The following is a 22,162-nucleotide window of genomic DNA, read 5'->3' on the forward strand; positions in this document are numbered from 1 at the left end:
TTGAATTTTCATTTTTTGGTAAACCTCATTAAGTCAATGAAATTTTTTTTCTACAATCTGACCTCAGCTATGAAGACAAAATACACATGGTTGGAAAGAGTTGCTATGTTTATGCCTTCATTCTTTCTCTCTCTTTCTCTTTTGCTAAAGAACCTGGCTTTGGAATACAGAATGTATTTTTACATCTTTGCCATGTCTAACTTCTCATAATTATATGATTATGAGCCACCCCGAGTCTTTGTAGAAAGGCGGCATTATAAGTCAAACAAACAAATAAACAAATTAATTTTTAAAAATCTAAAATACTGTACTTACACAGAACAGTGATCATTGACTCATTCTGCCCTTACTATTTCATTAATTGGGTGGAAATTTAAATTTAAAGGATGCCATTTGCTGCTGCCCCTTATAATTAGCAAAAGAGTACTATTAACTCTGCTGTTCCTAAAGTCTCAATTGCCAAATTATTATTCTTGGAAGAATGAGTAATATGTGTCTGACAATAACATATTTAGGATATTTAGGGACAGGTAAAATAATTTAATGCACTCTCAAAGTCATTTTCATTCTAAGAGTCAGAACAGAATGGAAGTACATGTAATTTGAGAAATAAAGGTTTGATTCAAGGAAGTCCAATCTTTGAACTCTGAGGCATTATGTGGAATGATGGAAACTTTCTTAATCTTGGATTAGTGTTTCTTATGAGAATTTTGATCTGTTTCTTACTATTGCTGCCACATATGGATTGCAAAACTCAACCAATAAAATGTAACAATCAAGATCCTATCCCGATTGAACACAAGTATTTCCAACCAGGTGATCTAATTATTGGTGGCATTACATCTTTTAACTTAATAACTAGAGATTTAGGAAACTTTGAGGATGATCCCCATCATTCTGCTGTTGGTGAATCTCTGTAAGTCATTATTTTCTTCCTGTAGTCTATATCAATCTAGTAAATTTATTTAGTACATCTATGTATCTTAACCATCTACTAATTAAAGTTTAAATATGATAATTCCCAATTAGATCCTTTGTAAAAGTCAATATATTGAAACTACTGTATATACCTAAAATCATAAAAAAACAAAAACAAATTAATCTTTCAATACCAGATTTTGTTTTTTGACAAAACAGGAATACCACCCCTTCTCCCATTTGTATCCTGTAGGATAGGAATTATAGCATCAGCCTCTAAAAGTAACTGCAGAAGCTGTGAAATTCATTGAACCAGAGGAATAATGATGCTCACCAAGATATACAACATGTTTTATCTCAGTAAATGAGACAGCTTTCTCCCAGGAATAATTTTTTATAACCTAAAAGTATTTTTTTGTTTTGGAGTTTGTTTGTTTGTTTGAAAGGGGCAGAGGTGAAAAAGTAGATAGCAGAAGCATGTACTCTCAATCTTCTGTTATTGGTAAAATTTCTACTTTAACTTTTCTTAATTTCTTAGTTCTCTTAATTTTCCTCCCATTTTTTCTCTTACCTGTTTCTTATAACATAATTTCATAAATACAACAGTAGCACCAATTTTTATAGAAATCTGAAAGAAAAATTCTGTGATTGATGATCCAGTTGTGGTAGTTTTCCTAGTATACATAGAGATTGAGTTGCCTTGGAATACAATAGGAAATATATACAATATGCTTTCTTTAAGAAGTATTTGAGGTGCTATGGAAGCATTGTTGCTTGTGTTCCAACAAAATATAGTTTTTTACAAATATCTTGTAGAAGCCAGACAATTATTTTAAAAAAACATTATTCTTGTAATTTAAAATAAAATTAAACCACGTTTAGTAAGAGAAAATTGATTTATCCAATTTCAAGTACCAAATGTACAATGTTATTTTCTTGGTAACAATTCTGGTCAGCTTAATAAAGTTTTTTTTAAAAAATTATTTATTTGTTTGTTTGTTTATTTGTTTGTTTGTTTGTTTATTTTCCTTCCTTCCTTCCTTCCTTCCTTCCTTCCTTCCTTCCTTCCTTCCTTCATTCATTCATTTGAGTTGGAAGGGACCTTGAAGATCATCTAGTCCAAATCCCTGCTAATGCAGGAGTTCTTATACCATTTGAGACAGATGGCAGTCCAATATCTCCTTGAAGGTCGCAAGTGTTGGGGCTCTCGCAAGCTGTTCACTGGTTGATTGCTCTCACCATTAGAAAGTTAGAATAGCTTAAAAAGAATAAAGCGGAAAGAAATTTCCTGTGATTATTGCCTTCAAAATTAATTCCACAATATCTATGCAGATATTGCTTAACATGAATCACTTACTATTATTGTCTAAATTGCTATTTTGATGGCCCTTAATTTATTAATTGGTTGAGGGTTTATGAGACTTTTTTCATGGTTTATTGTCTTTTTTAGAGGCAGGAATTTATTTGATATACCATTTAATTCTATTTACAGAGTCCTAACTAAATACTATCAGCATATCTTGAGCATGATATTTGCTGTGAAGAACATCAATGAAGCCATCCACATCTTACCTAATATCACTTTGGGCTTCAGAATCTATGACAACTATGCTGGGGCCCGGACATATTATGCTACAATGGAACTTTTCTCAAATCAGATAAAATTTTCCCCCAATTACAAATGTGACATCTTGAACAAACTCATATCAGTTGTTGGGGACCTTGATCCTGCAATTTCAAAAGAAATGGAATATATTTTAAGCACTTACAAGGTCCCACAGGTAAGATACAACATTAATAATCACATATGCATACTTTGCTTTGTATTTTCAGATACAATTGGTTGTTTCTGATCATTGGAAAATATATTCAAGACTTAGAATAAAGTAATTAAGAGAGGCAATTTCTTAATATGTACTTCCATGTACATATATACACTTCTAAAGAAGATTAGCACTTGTGTATTTACCCAGGAAATATGCTATCCAGAATCATTTCAATCTCATGCAAGGTAATAGAATGGTACTCAAAAAGGAAATCATTCTATGGAGAGGGGCGGCATACAAATCTAATAGATAGATAGATAGATAGATAGATAGATAGATAGATAGATAGATAGATAGATAGGAAATCAATTCAGATACACTGCTCAAAAAAATAAAGGGAACCCTCAAAGGACACATCGTAGATCTGAATGAGTGAAATATTCTTATTGAATACTTTGTTCTGTACAAAGTTGAATGCGCTGACAATGTAAAATTGATTGCCAATCAGTGTTGCTTCCTAAGTGGACAGTTTGAGTTCACAGAAGTTTGATTTACTTGGAGTTATATTGTGTTGTTTATTCCCTTTATTTTTTTGAGCAGTATATAAATAATCACCCAAAGCAGGGATTCAGAAAGAAATTTTATGGAAGCCCATTCAGAGGACATGAGATAATCAATATTGTAGATTTAGAAGGGAACACAAAGATCATTTAATAAAGCCATATTATCATTAGTACCATGTGCAAAGGAACTTGACATATTTCAGAGCTTAAATTTAAAGTTTTATTTTGTTGATAATTTATTTTGTCTAGTTTTTTTAAAATTCACCTAACTTTTATTTGGACAGTTTCCAATTGGTTCTTCTTCAAATGAAAGCCCTATCTACTACCGCATGATTCCAGATGAAGCACTTCATTACAGGGGGATTATTCAACTACTTTTGCACTTCAGATGGATTTGGGTTGGGATACTTGTCAAAGGAGATAGAAAAAAATTTGAGCATCTAATTATTTCAGAGTTTCCTCTTCATGGCATTTGCATTGCATTCTTGGAACAATTAAGACCAATTTACTTCAACACTATTTTTGATAATTTGAAATGGCTTGTCAAAAGCTTTCACACGATTGTTAACAGCAAAGCCAATGCCATCATAGTCAATGATAATTATCTTTTAAATTTAAGATGGTTGTTACGTCTACCTGAAATGGAAATAGTTTCTATCAAGCCAAAAGGAAAAGTGTGGATTGTGGCTTCAAAAGTGGGTCTCGCCTCATTATTTTATCAGAAAAGCTGGGATATCCAAGACCTACATGGTGCTCTTACCTTTACAGCTCACTCAGATGAAGTTGTAGGTTTCCAACCTTTTCTCCAGACAAGAAACCATTTCTCAGCCAAAGAGGATGGTTTCGTCAAAAATGTGTGGGAGCAAGCATTTGGTTGTGTATTTCCAAATCCATCTGAGAATAAGGAAATTGGCGAATTGTGTACAGGAAAGGAGAAACTGGAGAGCCTTCCTGGGCCTTTTTTTGAAATGAAGATGACCAGTCATAGTTATGGTATATACAATGCAGTATATGCTGTGGCACATGCTTTGCATATGATGAACCTGAGCCAACAACACGGGGAAAAGCTAAGTGGTAGAAAACTCAATCTTCAATGTGCACAGCCATGGAAGGTAATTTAATGCATAATCAAATCTGCTGGAATTGGAATTTGAATAGCACTGATTCTCCAGCCTCTAGAGAAATGATCAATAGATGGAAAGTTAGTAATGTCTGATATTTTTAAAAGGTTTTCTTGACCTCTTTCCCTTTTTTATGGAATTGGTCCTTCCTTTTACCAAAAATAAAATGGACCCAATAACATCAGGCACTGCAGATGATAGGACAATTGGAATTATTGTCTGGGTGGTGTATGATTTGATTTTTATTTATGAAATTCAGATCACTACTGCTGTGTTACAATGTAAGGGAGAAAAGGATCATACTTTTTTAAAAAATACCTTTTTATAAGACTGTGATAAAAAAGCCTAAATGAATTTAATTGGAATATATTTGAATGAAGGAAATAAGAAAGCATATTTCTGCCAACTGGAGATATTTATAAGAATAGTAAAAAGGAAAAATAAATATAAATATAGAAAAACAAAAATAAACAGAGTGTTCAGTTTTCAGAATCATTTAAGCAGTTTTCAGAATCATTTAGGCAGATTGTACATGGGATTCAGAAGCTGTTCACAAAAAAGGCAATTTAGTCAAATAAGACAACAATATGCAACCCAATCAAATGACTCTTGATTTTTTAAAAAATAATTTTTATTTCAAGTATATACATAGACAAAATGAAGACAAAACTCTACATAGCCCACCCTGCCCCTGCTGTCTCTTTGATAGCTTGATTTAGATCTATTATATGGTATATATTACCAATGGTTTATCGATGATGTCAAGTAGAAATATTTCTGGTTTCCTTTCTAATTTTATTTGTGTTATTTCTGTTATCCAATTTTGTATTTTATGCCAAATTTATTTTTATTCGAGGACATGTCAACCACATGTGGAAGTATGTTTCATTTTTATGACTGCATCTCCAGCAATTTGGTTTAAGGTTTACATACATTTTTGCTAATCTAGCTGGTGGTAAATATCATCTATAAAAAAAATTAATTATATTTTCTTTGTATATAGTGGCTTTAGTTATTTGTCAATTTTTTCCCCACTAGTCTATTGTGGCCAATGTTCTTGCCCAGCCAATCATATCCCCTTTGACTATTTTCTGTTCTATTAATAATTTATATATGTTTGTGATTGCTTTTTTTCCTTGGCCCAAAAGAATTTTATCCAATGTTGAATTTTGACTCTGTATTCCACATTTCTTCTTATCATATTGTAATCTGGATTTATACATGGGTGTTGGGTTGCAGTTTGGGCACTCGGTCTAAAAAAGATTCTCCATCACTGTTTTAGAACATAATTTAGATCATTTTATAGGGTAGTAGAATTGTCATTCAGCAAAGAGGACACAACTGCTTACTATATGATCACAAAGTTCATTTATATAAAGAAATAGTGCCAGTTCTAGATTGCTATTAACTGATGCTGGGTTTGATATAGAATTTCCAATTTTAACTATTTGTTGCCTGTTTGATAGGAATGCAGCTACCGACTTGTGCAAGAATCCAGAAATGCCATAAGAACGTAGTTTTAACAGTCGTTTGTCTACCATAGAACCAAAGACTGCAGAAATCTATGTAGATCATAATGCAAGCATAATTATATTTATATGTTAAATAAAACATTTCCCCAATAAGTTATATTTTTGTCTATTAAAATAGACATGATTTTCTTGGGTGATTTTTTTTTTAATTTTTAAAACTCTAGAGTTTAACTCTGGTGTGCTGCTCAATAACACACCCTAATCTTCTGTTCCCGGGTCCATTTGACCCGGATCGCAAATTGTTCATTTTAGGTACTTATATTTGGTCTTTTTGAAAGCTTTTTTCACTTGGAAACAAGTTTGAACATTTCTGCACATATTGAAATGAAAATTGAAATGAAAACATTAATGCCTATTGGTTTATTTTGCTGATAAAATGCATTACACACACACCCGTTTTTGTGAATTTTTTTTCAATTTATAGATAGTTTTGCTTTCAAAATGCATTCTATTTTACTAAAGTTGATGTGGGATTGTTAGCCTGAACATTTCTGAACATAATGATATGAAAATTGAACTGAAAAAAATGATGCTTATTTGTTTATTTTGCACATAAAAGTCCCCCCCCCACTGTTTCCAATTAATTCAATTTATATAAAAATTATGCTGTTAATTTCAAAATTACATATTTGCTTTTAGTAAAATGGATTTCTTTCATACAATTAGTTGTCTGGCTATCATGTGCTTGCTTTTCAAAAGGATATTCCAAATATTTCTAGCCATATATATATAAAAAGTGAAAATAATGGCACACAGCAAGGTGAGTGGGGTGGCCCTTTTGTGAGCAAAATAAACAAATAAGCACCATTTTTTTCAGTTCATTTCTATTTTTCTTATGATCAGGATTGCTCAATTTAGTATATCAAAACTTTTGGGGGGAAATTCCTTAGAGATTTGTAGCCTAAAAAAAAATATAAACTGACACGAAATGCTGAAAAAATGGGGGAGGGGCCATTTGTGACCAAAATAAGTAAGCATCATTATGATCAGGAATGTTCAATTTAGTATATCAAAACTTTTGGGGTGAAATTCCTTAGAGATTTGTAGCCTAAAAAAATATAAAATGACACGAAATTCTGAAAAAATGGAGGAATGGGCTTTTTGATCAAAATAAAAATATAAGCATCAATTATTTCAGTTCAATTTTCATATCATTATGTTCAGAAATATTCAAACTAGTTTCCCAGTGAAAAAAAGTTTTCAAAAAGACCAAATTCAAGTACCTAAAAAAAATATTTTTGGTCCAGGTCGTATACGACCAGAAACAGACTCAATGTGAGGGTTCTTTTGCCCAGAAAAAAGTTACCCTCCCACCCCCCAAAAAATATTTTTATGATGATCAGCAATGTTAAATTGAGTAAATGAATGCCTAAGATATTAAAAATATTTCGGATTTGGACCCTAAAATTTTTTAAAGTGTTAATGGTTGCAAGCAGCCGGAGGGGGGGAGGCCTTATTTCTGATTTTAAAAAACCAATAACCATCATTTTTTTCAGTTCATTTGTATTTTTCCTATGTTCAGAAATGTTCAAACTACCAAACCCACAGCAACTTTAGTAAAATTGAACGCATTTTGCAAGCTAAACTATCTATAAATTGAAAAAAAAATCACAAAAAAGGGGGCATGCATTTTATCAGCAAAATAAACCAATAAGCATTATTTTTTTCAGTTCAATTTTCATATCATTGTTCGCAGAAATGTTCAGACTACTTTCCAAGTGAAAAAAGTTTTCAAATTGAACAAACATAAGCACTTCAAATGAAGAATTTTCGGTCTGGGTCAGGGTGACCCGGGAACAGAACTCTTGGGACTTTTTTTTTCAGCAAGAAATAACCCCCCCCCCAACAAAAAAAATTCTCATAGAGAGAACCCCTGAAATGATGCAAAGTCATGAAATTTCAAGTTTCAGATATGCAGGGAAAATTTTTTACAGGGTCTCAAACTTTGATTTTGGGTCTCACAGACCCGAACAGCACAGCAGGGAGTGATTTTTTGATCAGCAGTCATTCTTGGGATAAACCCAAGCACATCAAAGTCAGGATAGGGTGCCACTATTCAAATGGTTCAAATAAAAAGAATGATAAAGTACAGTATCATGTATATATTAAGCATGCTTGGTTTTTCCATCCCCCCCCCCCATTCAGCTACATTTCTTCTTGAAAAGAGTTTCATTTAACAACAGTGTTGGAGATGAAATTTCCTTTGATAAGAATAGAGAACTGATTACAGGACTGGATATGGAAAACTGGGTCACATTCCCAAACCAGTCCTTCCATCGAGTAAAAGTTGGGAAGCTGGATCCCTGGGCTGCTAAAGACAAAATGTTCACTGTTCACGAGGAAACCATCGACTGGCCAAGCATTTTCAATCAAGTAAGTTCTGAGAGTCCATGATTTTGTCTAAATGGCTAGGTTGAATGGCTCAATATCATTTAACACAGAAATAATATCAAATATTATGATACTATGCATTCATTCATTCATTCATTCATTCATTCATTCATTCATTCGTTCAATTAATCAATCAACCAATCATTCGATCTCTATGGTCACTCATTTCAGTGAATGACTCTGGGTGGATTACAATTGAAAAAATATAAAACAGTTGAGACTACTAAAACTTTTTAAAAATAAAAACAATAGTACCAAGAACACTAAAATTCTCCAAATTAAAGTGCATAGGAGATTATCAATATAGCCAGGAAATGAGGCCCTTGAAATATTCAGTACCCTCGACTTGAGAACAAAACCAGATTTTTAGGGTTTATGAAAGGCTAATATGGTTGGTGTGGAAATTTTCAGGAGGGGGTAAGAATTCAAAATGTCTGAAAGGCAGAAATATCTAACCAATTACCTAAATTGATATAGATTTTTAAAGCATATCTTCCTGTCAAGTTTAAAAATACTAGGAAGATATATTAATTACACCAAATATTATTTTAATGAATGAATGACAGTTTCATACAATAGCTAGTCCTGACATAAGTATAAAGCAATGGGTCTAGACTATTAGGCACTGACCCTTAGCTGCACACACAGTTCTCCCAGTACCACATCTCATCCATTCCTCCTCCACTGGACCTCTGCTGGTTATTTTCCAATGCTAATTGCACTCTGGCCCTCTATCTCCTTGTCCTGGCCCATTCCACCAAGGAATATTTTTAAATGGACAATTCATTGCATGGAACAAAATGCAACTTCTACTAGCAGCCAACTTTTCCTTTCTTCTTTCTGTTCCCTTCTCTCTTCTGTCCTGCTTTTTTCATTTCTTTTCTCCTCCCTCCCTCTCCCTCCCCTCTCTCTTCTTTCCTCTCTCTCTTTTCCTTCCTTCTTCCCTCTATTTTCCTTTTTTCTTATTTTTCCTTTCCTCCCTCCCTCCTTCCTTCCCTCCATGAATGAATGAATGCATGCATGCATACATGAATAGATGAAAATGAATACAGCAACTTCACTTGGTAATTGGAACCAAGAACAGTTAGTACTGTTGAGCAATGTACCACATATACCCATTAAACATTTCTAAAATTATTTGGGACTTTAATGATATCAAAAGTTTTTCCCATTCTTTAAATTCATGAAAAATAATTAAGTTTATATTAAAGTTAATATAATATATATATTGTAAATCATTTTAGTATTAGTTAATTATGTATATAATTGGTAGAACTGAAAAAGGAATACAATCTTGATAGTTTTCATGATGAAAAAAGGCTAGATGCTTACCATAAGCATTCTTTGTTTGCATACTATTGCTCAACTCTGATTTTACATTTTTTCCTCCAAAATATGTTCTTTATGTTAGCCTTTTCCTTCTTACATTTATTGAGTAGACTTTACCTGTTTCAGTCTGTACTGAGAGCTGCATCCCTGGATATTTCAAGAGAAAGCAAGAGACAAAACCTTTTTGCTGCTATGATTGCCTTCCATGTCCCAAAGAGAAAATGTCAAGCCAGAAAGGTAAAAGATATTGCCAATTAAGTTAACAAGATAATTTAGTTGAATTTTAAAATTATAGCCTTGTTATCCCTGCACAAAGAGGTAGGTCTCAACATACAATGACAAATGGATCAGAATTTACATTGCAAGTCATTGCAATCATAAACCAATTCATCACATGATTGGATCTGATTTATCCTTTTTATGATGATTGTAATTTAAATCATGTAATCATTAAGTGTGACTCAACTTTAACCGAATATGTTTACCAGCAAAATGTACAAATCAAGATTATGTAACCATAGGATGCTGCAACATCATAAATATGAGCTTATTGCCAATCACCATAGCTGATAGTTTTAGAATCTGTAATTAATTCAAACTCTTGTTAATTGAATGATAATAAGCCAAGGACTATCTATATCATTTTAGCACTCAGTGACTTATTTTTCAATTTATTTAAAACTTTTGTATATCTCCCATCTCCTATTAAAAATTAACAAAGGTGATTTTAAAAAAAGAATACAGGTAGTGAACACTTAGTCATTAACTGAAGCAGTTGATAAATAAAACTATAACTTTACTTATGATGTAGGCACAATTTTCAATATTTATATTTATGTATTTATAGATGTTATAATTAATTTTTCTTTTATCAAACATGTATTTGTATTTACTAAATTTTATCTATATCCTTGCTATTGCTATTTATTATATTTAGCGAGGTATTTTTTAAAGGGTGAATGATTGGAACTGGAGGGTGACATGTATGTTATGAGTGAATACATTACTACAAATGATGAGGTCAGCTTGCCTGGTGGTATGGACATGGGAGGGCTGAGGGAGCCTATCTCTGGGGTGGTAGAGAGCCAGAATATCCCGGTGCTGTTGGGGAGAGGCAGATATGGCGGGAACCATGGGGCATGCCATTCCTGGGGAATGAGGAAACGCTGCTTGAAAGCAACTCATTGTTCTGGCCCCAATAGTTCTATTTGAGGTCCTGGTGATGAGTGTAACCTGGTCCCTGGACTCAGGCTGCTGCTACTCAATGCCAGGCCAGCAGTTAATAAGGCTCTCCTCATCCGGGACTTGATCCTGGAGGAGGAGGCCGACCTGGTATGTGTGATTAAAACCTGGCTGGGCCCAGAGGGAGGAGTTCCCCTCTCTGAAATATTTCCAGCCGTGTTTTGGGTACAGCACCAGCTGCGACTCCAGGGAAGGAGGGGGAGGAGTGGCTATTATGGCCAAGGAGACTATTAGCCTGCACAGACTCACTGCTCATGAGATTGCAGGTTGCAAGTGCCTCTTTGTGAAGTTAGACCTAGGGGTTCAGGTAGGCTTGTTGCTCACATACCTGCCTCCCAGCTGTGTGTCAAGCGCCCTGCCTGTTCTGCTCGAGGAGGTAGCCGGGCTGGCTGTGGAATTCCCAGGACTTATTGTCCTGGGGGACTTGAATCTACCGTCGCTCAGCGAATCCTCTGGGCTAACACAGGAGTTCATGGCCACCATGACAGCCATGGACCTGACTCAAGTGAGTCAAGTAGTTCAGGGTCTGACTCATGAGGGGGGACATGCACCCGACATGATATTTCTCTCGGAACAGTTGAGTAATGGTCTGACACTAAAGGGCTTAGAAGCTGTGCCTTTGTCATGGTCAGACCATTTTCTGCTACGGCTTGACTTCAAGGCTCCAATCCTCCCCCGCAGGGAGCTGGAACCAACTAGATGGTTCTGCCCCAGGTGTCTGATGGACCCAGAGGGCTCAGCGGGGTATCTTGCTGTAACCTGGAACAGGGCTGCGATGGAGGCTCTTGACCAAATTGCGCCATTGTGACCTCTCTGTGGCACTAGACCCTGGAGTGCTCTTGGTTTACTGAGGAGCTCCAGGTGTTGAAATGCCAGAAGAGACGTCTGGAGAAGCAATGAAGGAAGAGTAAGTCTGAATCTGATCGAACACTTGTAAGAGCTCATATTAAGACTTACAAAATGGCGCTCAAGGCAGCAAGATGCCGCCTTGATAGCATCAGCGGAATCCTGCCTGGCTGCTCTGTTCAGGGTGACCCGCTCCTTTTTTAACCAGAGGGGGGTTGGGGAGCCGTTGCAGAGCAGCACTGCCGAGGATTTTAACTCATTTTAACTCATTTTTCGCTGATAAAGTTGCTCAGATCTGGGCGGACCTCGACTCTGATTGGATAGCAGTGTTGGCTGATAATGAGTCAGTCGAGGTGACTGGGGCCCTTCCTTGTCCATCTGTCTGGGAGGAGTTTGACCTGGTGACACCTGATGAAGTGGACAAGGCCATTGGAGCTGTGAGTTTCGGCCAGCAGGGAGGTGACACAGAGCTGCTTCTCTGAGGGAGAGGTCCTTCCTGGCTCCCTACAAGGAGGCACACCCTAAAAGGAGGCACCCTCCTGAAGAAGCCTTCCCTGGACCCAGCCGTTCTTGATAACTATCATCCAGTCTCCTACCTTCCCTTCATGGGGAAGGTTGTTGAGAAGATGGTGTCGCTCCAGCGGTCCTTGGAAGAAGCCAATTATCTAGGCCCTCAGCAGTCAGGATTCAGGCCCGGCTACAGCATAGAAGCTGCTTTTGTCGCACTGATGGATGATCTCTGGCAGGCCCAGGACAGGGGTTTATCCTGACCTCTCAGCAGCTTTCAGTACCATTAACCATGGTATCCTTCTGCGCCGGCTGGAGGGGCTGGGAGTGGAAGGCACTGTTTTACACTAGTTCTCCTCCTACCTCTCCATTCGGTCGTAGTTGATGTTAGTGGAGAGGGTGTCAGAGGTTGACCTCTAGGTCTCTCTCTTGTGGGGTACCTCAGCGATTGGTTTTCTCCCCCCTGCTATTTAATATCTACACGAAACTTCTGGGTGAAATAATCCAGGGGCATGGGGTGAGGTATCATCAGTATGCTGATGATACCCAGTTATATATCGCCACCCATTGCCCAGTCAGCGAAGCAGTGGAAATGATGTGCTGGTCCCTGGAGGCTTTTGGGGGTGGGTGGATGGGTGTTAACAGGTTCAAACTCAACCCTGACAAGATGGAGTGGCTGTAAATTTTGCCTCCCAAGGATAATTCTATTTGTCCATCCATTACCCGGTGGAGGAATTATTGACCCCCCTTGGAGAGGGTCCACAACGTGGGCATCCTCATCGATCCACAGCTAACAATAGAATAACATCTTTCAGATGTGGCGAGGAGGATGTTTGCCCAGGTTCGCCTGGTGCACCAATTGCGGCCCTATTTGGCCAGGGAGTCTCTGCTCACAGTCACTCATGCCTTCATCACTTTGAGGTTTGACTACTGCAATGCTCTCTACATGGGGCTACCTCTAAAAAGTGTTCGGAAACTTCAGATCATGCAGAATGTAGCCGCGAGAGCTATCATGGGCTTTCCCAGATAGACCCATGTGTCATCAACACTCTGCGGCCTGCACTGGCTGCCAATCAGTTTCTGGTTGCAATTCAAAGTATTGGTAATGATCTATAAAGCTGTACATGGCATCGGACCAGAGTACCTACGAGACCGCCTTCTGCCACACAAATTCCAGTGGCCGATTAGGTACCACAGAGTTGGCCTTCTCCAGGTCCTGTCGACAAAACAATGCTGTCTGGCGGGACCTGGGGAAGAGCCTTCTCTGTGGCAGCCCCAGCCCTCTGGAATCAACTCCCCCTGGAGCTTCGAACTGCCCCTACCCTCCTCGCTTTTCGCAAAATGTTGAAGACTCACCTCTGCCACCAAGCGCAAGGGGATTAATCTCCCCCCTCCTTTTTTCTCTTGACCTTAACTATGTCATGTCTAGTTAGACTGAGTATGTATGATTGTGCAGCAGATAAGTTTTTTATAGTAATGTATTTTAAATTAGTTTTTAAATTTTTAATATTAGATTTGTATTTATATTGTATTGCTGTTATATTGTGGGCTGCTTCAAGTCTTCGGAGAGGGGCAGCATACAAATCTAATAAATTATTATTATTAATTATTGTTATTATTTGTATTATTTTCAATTATATATGCTAAACGATATTGTTTACAAACACAATATCTTTTAGCAAACACAAGTAATGTTCACAACATTACTTGTGAAGCACAAGTAATAAATAAGCAACTTGAAGTCATGAACATATAACATTCCCACTTAGCATAAAGTTTTCATGTTCTTTTGTATTCTTTTGTATTCCCTTATGTGCTAAATAAAAGGTCAGCTGGATAACATCAGAGCCAGTGCCTAGAAAAACAATAATGTAATGATACTAATAATAGCATGACTACAGGACAAACTTAAATAATATACAAACTTAAATTCTAGATATGGATGACTGTCTGAAATGCCCAGAAGATCAATATCCAAATAAGGATCAAGATTCATGTATTCCCAAGAAAACATCTTTCTTGTCATATAAAGAACCAATGGGACTTTGTTTAATCACTCTGGTATGTTTCTTTTCTCTCTGCACAATTGTGGTACTAGCAACATTTTTGAAACACCACAGTACTCCTATTGTAAAAGCCAACAACCGAAACCTCACTTACATTCTGCTCATCTCTCTCCTCCTCTGCTTCCTTTGCTCACTGCAATTCCTTGTTGCACCTGGCAATATAATATGTCTTCTCCGACAAATTAGCTTTGGCATCATCTTCTCAGTGGCTGTATCCTCTGTGCTGGCAAAAACCATCACTGTGGTTATAGCTTTCATGGCCACCAAGCCGGGATCTCAGATAAGGAAATGGGTGGGAAGAAGACTGGCACTCTCCATTGTTCTTTCTGGTTCTATGATTCAAATAGGTATCTGTATGGTGTGGCTATTCACATTTCCTCCTTTTCCTGACATGGACACCCAGTCAGAAATAGAGGAAATCATACTACAGTGCAATGAAGGCTCACCTACCATGTTCTACTGTGTCCTGGGATACATGGGCTTTCTGGCAGCTGCCAGTTTCACTGTAGCTTTTTTCTCTAGGAATCTCCCTAGCAGTTTCAACGAGGCCAAATGTCTCACATTCAGTATGCTGATCTTCTGCAGTGTGTGGATCTCCTTTGTTCCATCCTACCTGAGCACCAAAGGCAAATACATGGTGGCTGTGGAGATCTTTTCCATTTTGGCCTCTAGTGCTGGATTGCTAGGCTGCATATATCTCCCAAAATGTTACATAATCATTGTAAGGCCAGAATTAAATAACAGGGAACAACTAATAAAGAGACAATAAAAAAAACACCAATAATCCTATTATCATTATTTTTTCCTTTTGATTTCTCTATTTTTAATTTTTCTATACTTCATATTATTGACTGGTGGAGGGTAAAAATTATTACTGGTTGTTTTTGGCATGAACAAAGCTTTGTCAAACTAGTGCTTTCTATTAAAATTCAGAATCTCAGAAATGAAGAGGGATTGGTATTTTTAAAAATGTAGCTTATGGTTTGATTAAATCAAGTTGCTTAGAGAATCAGGATTTAGTATATCAAAAATGTTTAAAAATTCATCTCTACTCTGCTGTATATATATATATATATATATATATATATATATATATATATATATATATATATATGTTTTCGTAAATTTTCACGGGTATATGTATGTAGATTGTTCTGAGTTCGGGTTTTGCCCTGTGTAATGTTTTGCATGTCTATGCGACGTTTCGGCGAAATCACATTCACCATCATCAGGCTGGAGTTCCAATCTTTGTGTTTTTGCAAATTTGCAAAAACACAAAGATTGGAACTCCAGCCTGATGATGGTGAATGTGATTTCGCCGAAACGTCGCATAGACATGCAAAACATTACACAGGGCAAAACCCGAACTCAGAACAATCTACATATATATATATATATATATATATATATATATATATATATATATATATATATAGGCACATATTACCACTTCTAGTGGCCTTGTACAAAGGCAAAGACTTATTGGAATAAGATAGGTAACTGGCTAAAAGAAAGAACAAAGGATTTAGGGGGAAAAATGGAATTTTTTAGGTATTTTCAATAAGGAATACAAGAAATAAATAGAATATGTTATCATTCATATTCTCAGCAAACAGCAAGAATTACATATGCACAGCTCTAGAAAAATATGGAGATATTCAAAGAAGAAGATATAATTAAAAAGGTAATGGATTGCATGGAAAAAGATATGTTAACTAGAAAATTAAAAGAAAAGAGGAGTGTGATTTTTATAAAGTATGGAATAAATGTTATCATTGGTTAAAAGAGAGAAGTAACAAATAAAACAAAACCATAAAGATGTACTCTGAAAGAACTGTTCCTGGCTAAGAGAAATAACAAAGAAGGATATTGGAAAAAACCCTTTAATTGATTTTTAAGAAATTTTCAATAAGGAATACAAAAAATAAATAGAATATCTTATAATTCACATTCTCACGGCAGCAAGAATTACATATGCACAGCTTTGGAAAAATATGGAGATATTTTTAAAAGATATAATTAAAAAAGTAGTGGATTGCATTGAAATAGACAAGTTAACTAGAGAAATAAAAGGAAAAGAGGAGTCTGATTTTTATAAAGTGTTGAATAAATCTTATGATTGGTTAAAAGAGAGAAGTAACAAATAACACCCCCCCCATAAAGATGTACTCTGAAGTAACTGTGTAAAACATCTCTAATGTTTTATGTATAATAAAAATAGAAGTACAGTATTTGAAATAGGATGACCACTTAGAGAACAATACAAATATTTAAGGAACTGGTGTATATTATGATTATATCGGATAACAGTTTTTTGTTGATAGGGGGCTACAAGTGCCCCACTTGTTTGTTATATGTTTTGTCCTTTGAATATTTATTGTTGATTTTGTTATATTTGTTTAATAAAAAAGAATCAGGATTCAATTTCAGGGAATAAAGTTTATTCCTATTCACAGTGGGGAGGCATGATTATACTTGAATATTAATTATGTTTGAGAAAGTTTTTTTCAGCCAGAGCTAAACAGACAGAAAACTCTATTATTTCTTTCATTAGCATCCCTTATTTTAAATTTCCACTACTTCCATCTTTAATATTTATATCTTAGGGATTCCTTTATGAAGTATGTGTTGAACATAAAATTATTGGAAGGATTGCAGCTTAAATTAATTGTTTTAAGTCTTCATTAATAACAACCTCTTCAGATTGTTTTGAAGATGATTGTGATTTTATTTAAAACTTTTGATATATAAATACATCAATGCATAATAAAGAAATATACCATAACCTGTATTGTGCAAAAATCAACATGCCGACATTCTTCGTGTTTTAGCTTCATTAAATAACAAAATATTGTCAATTACAATGGGGTCTTCATTCAGAGAAATGAATGTACCCATTTTAAACATAAATAGCATGGATGGTACAAGATTTCAGACTGATCAGAAGAAAACTTGAAATACAGTGATCTCATAAAATAAAGCACATATTGCATTCTAGTTATGTAGGGACATAGCACCAATCCTTGAAGAACAAGAACATTTGTAATCTGGTCCAAACACTTGGTTACTAGCTGTAGCCTTTGGAATAGGAAAGCATAGGTATAATTGGGTCTTGATTCAGTTGTTACTGTATTCTGCAGGGTATTCATGGGACAAAGCCTCTCTGGGGGTGTAAGATTTGTACATTTTATACACAATTAAGGGCAGTCATTAATTTTAAAATCTCGGATGGAGGGGCGGAATCAATGGCGCTGGCAGCACAAAGTTTCACTTCACCAGTGGGGTAACTCTGAATCCCTGCCACCTGGGGGGCTTTCGTTCCAATGGATCTAAACCAGATCCTCCCTGAAAAGGACGTGATGCTGGGGATGCTGCCAGGGGTCTGGTTTGGGGTCAGCATACCCCACCAGATGAACCAGCCTGTCTTGCACCAGTGGAAGTATGAAATCAGCTAGGCTGCTGTGCCTAAGCCAATGAAGCTTAGCTGACACTGCAACTAAAGGATTTAGAAGTAAGCTGGATGCCACCTGGAGAGAGGAATTATAAACATGCTATTTTAATAATTAGATTTAAGGCATAATATGAACCAATATTTTTTTTTCTTGTTGTATGAAGAGAAGTAAATTAGGAATTTTCCTCTTAAATGGCAGTTATATTAAAATGAGGGTTAAAAAACATGAATAAGTAAGAGTATAAGAAATGGACTGAAGCACTATGGCATAGTTTTAGTAGAAAAAAGCAAATAGCCAAATAGCAAATAGCCAAGAGAAATTTTGATAGCTAATAGCATCTTGAGCCCAAATAAGAACATAAAACAATTTTTAAAATCCGGATGACAAAATTAGAAAAGGAGGTAGCTACCTCCTTTTCTAATTATGCATACTGAATTATGCATACTGAAACAAAATAGATAAACAATTAAGTATTTTGATAAAGAATTTGGTAATTGATATTATATTGTGTTGTATTGCAATTGAAAGGTATGTGAATTTGTATTTCTATAAGGTGTGGAGGAAAAAATTAAAACAAATTATACCCCCCAATATTTTTTTTAAAAAATCTCAGGGTTAAGGCTAAGAACCTTCCCCTGCACCCACATGTCCATCGTCAGGTCACCATCCTAACTGGAGTTGTTTCCCAGTCATGCCTCTCCATGTTCAGGCTGAATGTCCTTGACTCTCAGTGAAAGAATATTGTTCTTGTTATGGCTATACATTTTCCCTCATCACCATCCAGCCCCCTCCCAGTCCTTATAGCATGCCATCCATCAAGTATGGCATTCTTGAAGATCCAAAGAAAAAGATGGCCTCGGGGCTGACAGGCTGCCCCACCTCAATCAATGAGCATGTCCTGAAACAAGATAAATGCAGAAGGTTAGTCACTAATCACCTCTGAAAGACCCTTTGGCTTTTAGGGAATTTAGCATAGAACTGTTTTACTAGCCTATTTGCTCTCACATCTCAGCTCTTAACCCAGGTTAAGAGAAACACTGCAACCGAACCCCTCTGTAATTTAGAATTCAAAATTTTCGTAACTTCATAATGGGTTTCTCCCTGCACTACCATCGGTTTAGGTTCTGGGTGGTCTCAGTCTTGAACTAACAGAAGGCTTCAGCAAGCTGCTGTGAAAAACTGGTTAACTTTCTCTAGCAGACATGAAAGGCTAAGTTGAACTGTTACTGGGTTAATTATTTTCACCATCACTTCAATGGAAGGCCTAGATTGACATACAACTGCTTCTGAACACAAAGGGAAGCTTCAATCAACTAATGGCAATGGCTTTGACAAAATAAGAAAATGAGAGTTCCTATGGTGCAGTAAAACTTTGAATGCAGAGTTTGGATCCTCCTGGTGGCCCTTAGCTAGTAGGTGTCTCACAATGGCCAAAGAAGGCATTTTACGGCCATGATTTACTCAAAAACTTTTTTGACATTATATGATGACTCAATGGTTCATTCCAAACTTACTATTTCATTAATAATTTGAAGGCTGCAATTTTCTCTTCTTATAATTATCAAAAAGACTATTATTAAATTTGCTATACCTCCAAGCCCTATCTGGCATACTTGGAAGAATGAGGACTAAGTGCTATTGGATAAATAAATAATCAGAATGCTTTTTTAGAGCCATTTGCATTCTAAGATCCATCATATGAACACTTAGTCCTCATTCTTGCAAGTATGTCATGTGAGGAACAGAGATTAAATTCAACCTCATCTAATTTTGGAGATTCTTAAGAATTTTATGGCAATGAGAGAATTTTTGTCAAATTGGGTTAAATACTTATGATGATGATATTGAATCTTCTCCAACTGCTGTTGGCACATATGGTTTGCAATACTCAACCAATAAAATGCGGTATCCAGGATCCTATCCCGATTGACCACAAATATTTTCAACCAGGTGAACTAATCATTGGTGGGATGACTTCTTTTGTCTTCATAACTAGAGATATTGGAAACTTTGACAAGGATCCCCATCATTCCATTGTGGGTGAATCTCTGTAAGTCATTATTTTCTTCCTACAAACTATATTAATCTAGATAAAATTAATAAGTACTTGTTCTATGTAATAAAATTCACTACAGTGTTTAAAAACAATCCTTTAGATCCAATTTTTAATTGGATTATATTTTTCAGTTGATACATTTTTCTTGTACTTAAAGAAGATCAAGAACCTAGGTTCCTTAAATCATTTTTTAAATTCAGATTTAAATCTTCCAGATTTCATAGCTACTCAATTCAGAGAAGAACAGAATCCCTCTACTCACCTACCAGTCTCTTTTCATGGAATGTGAATTACAAGAACAGATTTTAAAACTGACTATGCAGAAGACTTGAAATTGCACTGAGCCACAGGAATAACAATGCAGCATATTTTATTTCAATAAATGAGACCTTTCTTTCAGGAATAATATTCTGATAAATTGAAAAAAAATTCTGGGGAGTAGAAGAGTACAGACAGAAGACCCATTGTTCTTTCCCCATTTACTGAGAAAATTCTTATTCTGTCATTCTTAGGCCACTTTATTATTTTATTTCCAATTTCTCTCCATTTTGGCAGAGGTCACTATGGGTATAAATACCAGATCACTATGACTTATTTTTACAGAAATTTTAGGTAAGAAAAACTCTTTGATTTGTAATTAAATTACACTATTCTTACATTCAAAAGTTCTGAATCTATCTATCTATCTATCTATCTGTCTGTCTGTCTGTCTGTCTGTCTGTCTGTCTGTCTGTCTGTCTGTCTGTCTGTCTGTCTGTCTATCTATCTATCTATCTATCATCTATCTATCTATCTATCAATCATCTATCTATCTATCTATCTATCTATCTATCTATCTATCTATCTATCAGTGAAAACCACTCATACATTAATCATGAAATCTCCAGAACCATAAAGCCTACAAACTTGAAATTTGCCACCTATTTGTTCTTCTTGGATTCTAGCTGCTCACTAAGACAGTATTTTTCAAAATGACCATCAGAGCCTGAGTTTTTCTTATATTATTATTAGCAAGCTCTGATGCTAAGGAGTTCTATTCCTACCATTCCACTTGAAAAGAAATTTGATCCAAATGCAAAACACAAGCAGAGGATTTTGCTTTCACAGCAGCAAGCAGCTTTACTACAGAACAGTTGAGCCAAACTATGTACAGACTCCTTCTTGTCTCCTTGCTCACACAGAAAATACTGTTTGCATTTCCAAATACTCCTCAACTCTCTCACACACTAACAGGATGGTAGCCACATGGATGGTTACCATATGGTAGCCTATGGATGCAGGTAGGCAGAGAGATTTTCCCCCTTTATTTTTCTCCTCAGTTCAGATGAATCTGTTCCTCCTACTATAACACCAGTTAAAAGGAAAAGAAGCAAAAGGAAAAGATTTATAGATAATTAGGGGCTCTAAAGAGAAAGACAGAGGCAGCAGAGAGGCAGAACTGCTCCTTTCGAAATAGGGAAAAGACATATCCAAAGTACCTAAAACAATGAAAAAATACTAAAACAACTACTGAAGAAGTGCCCATGGACTCCTACTTTGAAGGATGTCTAGCAGAAAGCTTCCACAAAGCTCAGCTGGAAGAAAACTGAAGAACTTCTAGCGGAAAGCATCCACAAAGCTCAGCTAAGACGAAAACCTTCTGATCCTTTAGCTATCCTGATCAAAGGGTAAGCAGGGACTATTGAGACGTTCATGCGGGATGGGTAGAGACCATTTGGGCTAATAAAACAAGTGTAAACTACCAAGTACAACTTTGCCTTCAGCCTCAAAAGTGACTTATGTAAAAGTATTGCTCTAATCTGCTTAAAATTTCAAAGTGCTAACTATAAAGGAAAGGGGGGTACTTTACATTTGAAAACCATTGTTCTTGCCTGTACCAGCTATTTGCCTCTCTCAAAAAGTATCACCATGACAACTAGGTTGTAAAGAGGCCCACAGAGCAGGAAGCCATAAACCCAGTCAGGGTATTGTTTAAAAGCCAATATTTTTCCTTCGTTAAGTGCAAGCTATGCCTAAAGTTGATGCTGCTTTAATCTTCAAATAACTTAATAACTGGGATTCTCACAGTAATCCTCAAAGTCAGCAAGCCCAGTCTCAGCTGAACCCAGAAATAAGGAAATAGCTTAATTAACCTACTCCATTCCATGGCCTCTCCCTTCATGCACTGAATCTCAAAGCAGACATGCCAGTCAAAAAGAATATACAGCAACAAGCAACAATTGATAATCACAACTATCAATGCTTTAAATGCAATGACATTATCAATGATCATGATGGTTTCATAAAATGCCAAACCTGCAACCAGTCTGCGCACCACAACTGCATCAATATTTCTAAACATATTGCCACCTTTCTAAAAGCTAACACTTCATT

General features: G+C 36.0%; 1 protein-coding gene across 1 annotated transcript; it reads left to right on the forward strand.

Moving 5' to 3' along the window:
* Positions 1–740: 740 nt before the first annotated feature.
* Positions 741–15,050, forward strand: LOC139154091 (vomeronasal type-2 receptor 26-like). Its single transcript, XM_070728520.1, has 6 exons — positions 741–916; positions 2,369–2,699; positions 3,532–4,359; positions 8,046–8,273; positions 9,731–9,857; positions 14,152–15,050. Exons 1-6 carry the CDS (start codon positions 741–743, stop codon positions 15,048–15,050), a joined length of 2,589 nt encoding a protein of 862 aa, XP_070584621.1.
* Positions 15,051–22,162: the final 7,112 nt, after the last annotated feature.

This window comes from Erythrolamprus reginae, chromosome Z, assembly GCF_031021105.1.
Source record: "Erythrolamprus reginae isolate rEryReg1 chromosome Z, rEryReg1.hap1, whole genome shotgun sequence".
Lineage (NCBI taxonomy): Eukaryota > Metazoa > Chordata > Lepidosauria > Squamata > Dipsadidae > Erythrolamprus > Erythrolamprus reginae.

Excerpts from the sequence above, each read along its gene's own strand:
- LOC139154091 (XM_070728520.1), top strand. The coding sequence starts at position 741 with ATGGATTGCAAAACTCAACCAATAAAATGTAACAATCAAGATCCTATC. Across the intron at positions 8,274-9,730 it reads GGCCAAGCATTTTCAATCAA|ACTTTACCTGTTTCAGTCTG; the intron begins GTAAGTTCTGAG and ends TTTATTGAGTAG. Across the intron at positions 9,858-14,151 it reads GAAAATGTCAAGCCAGAAAG|ATATGGATGACTGTCTGAAA; the intron begins GTAAAAGATATT and ends CTTAAATTCTAG.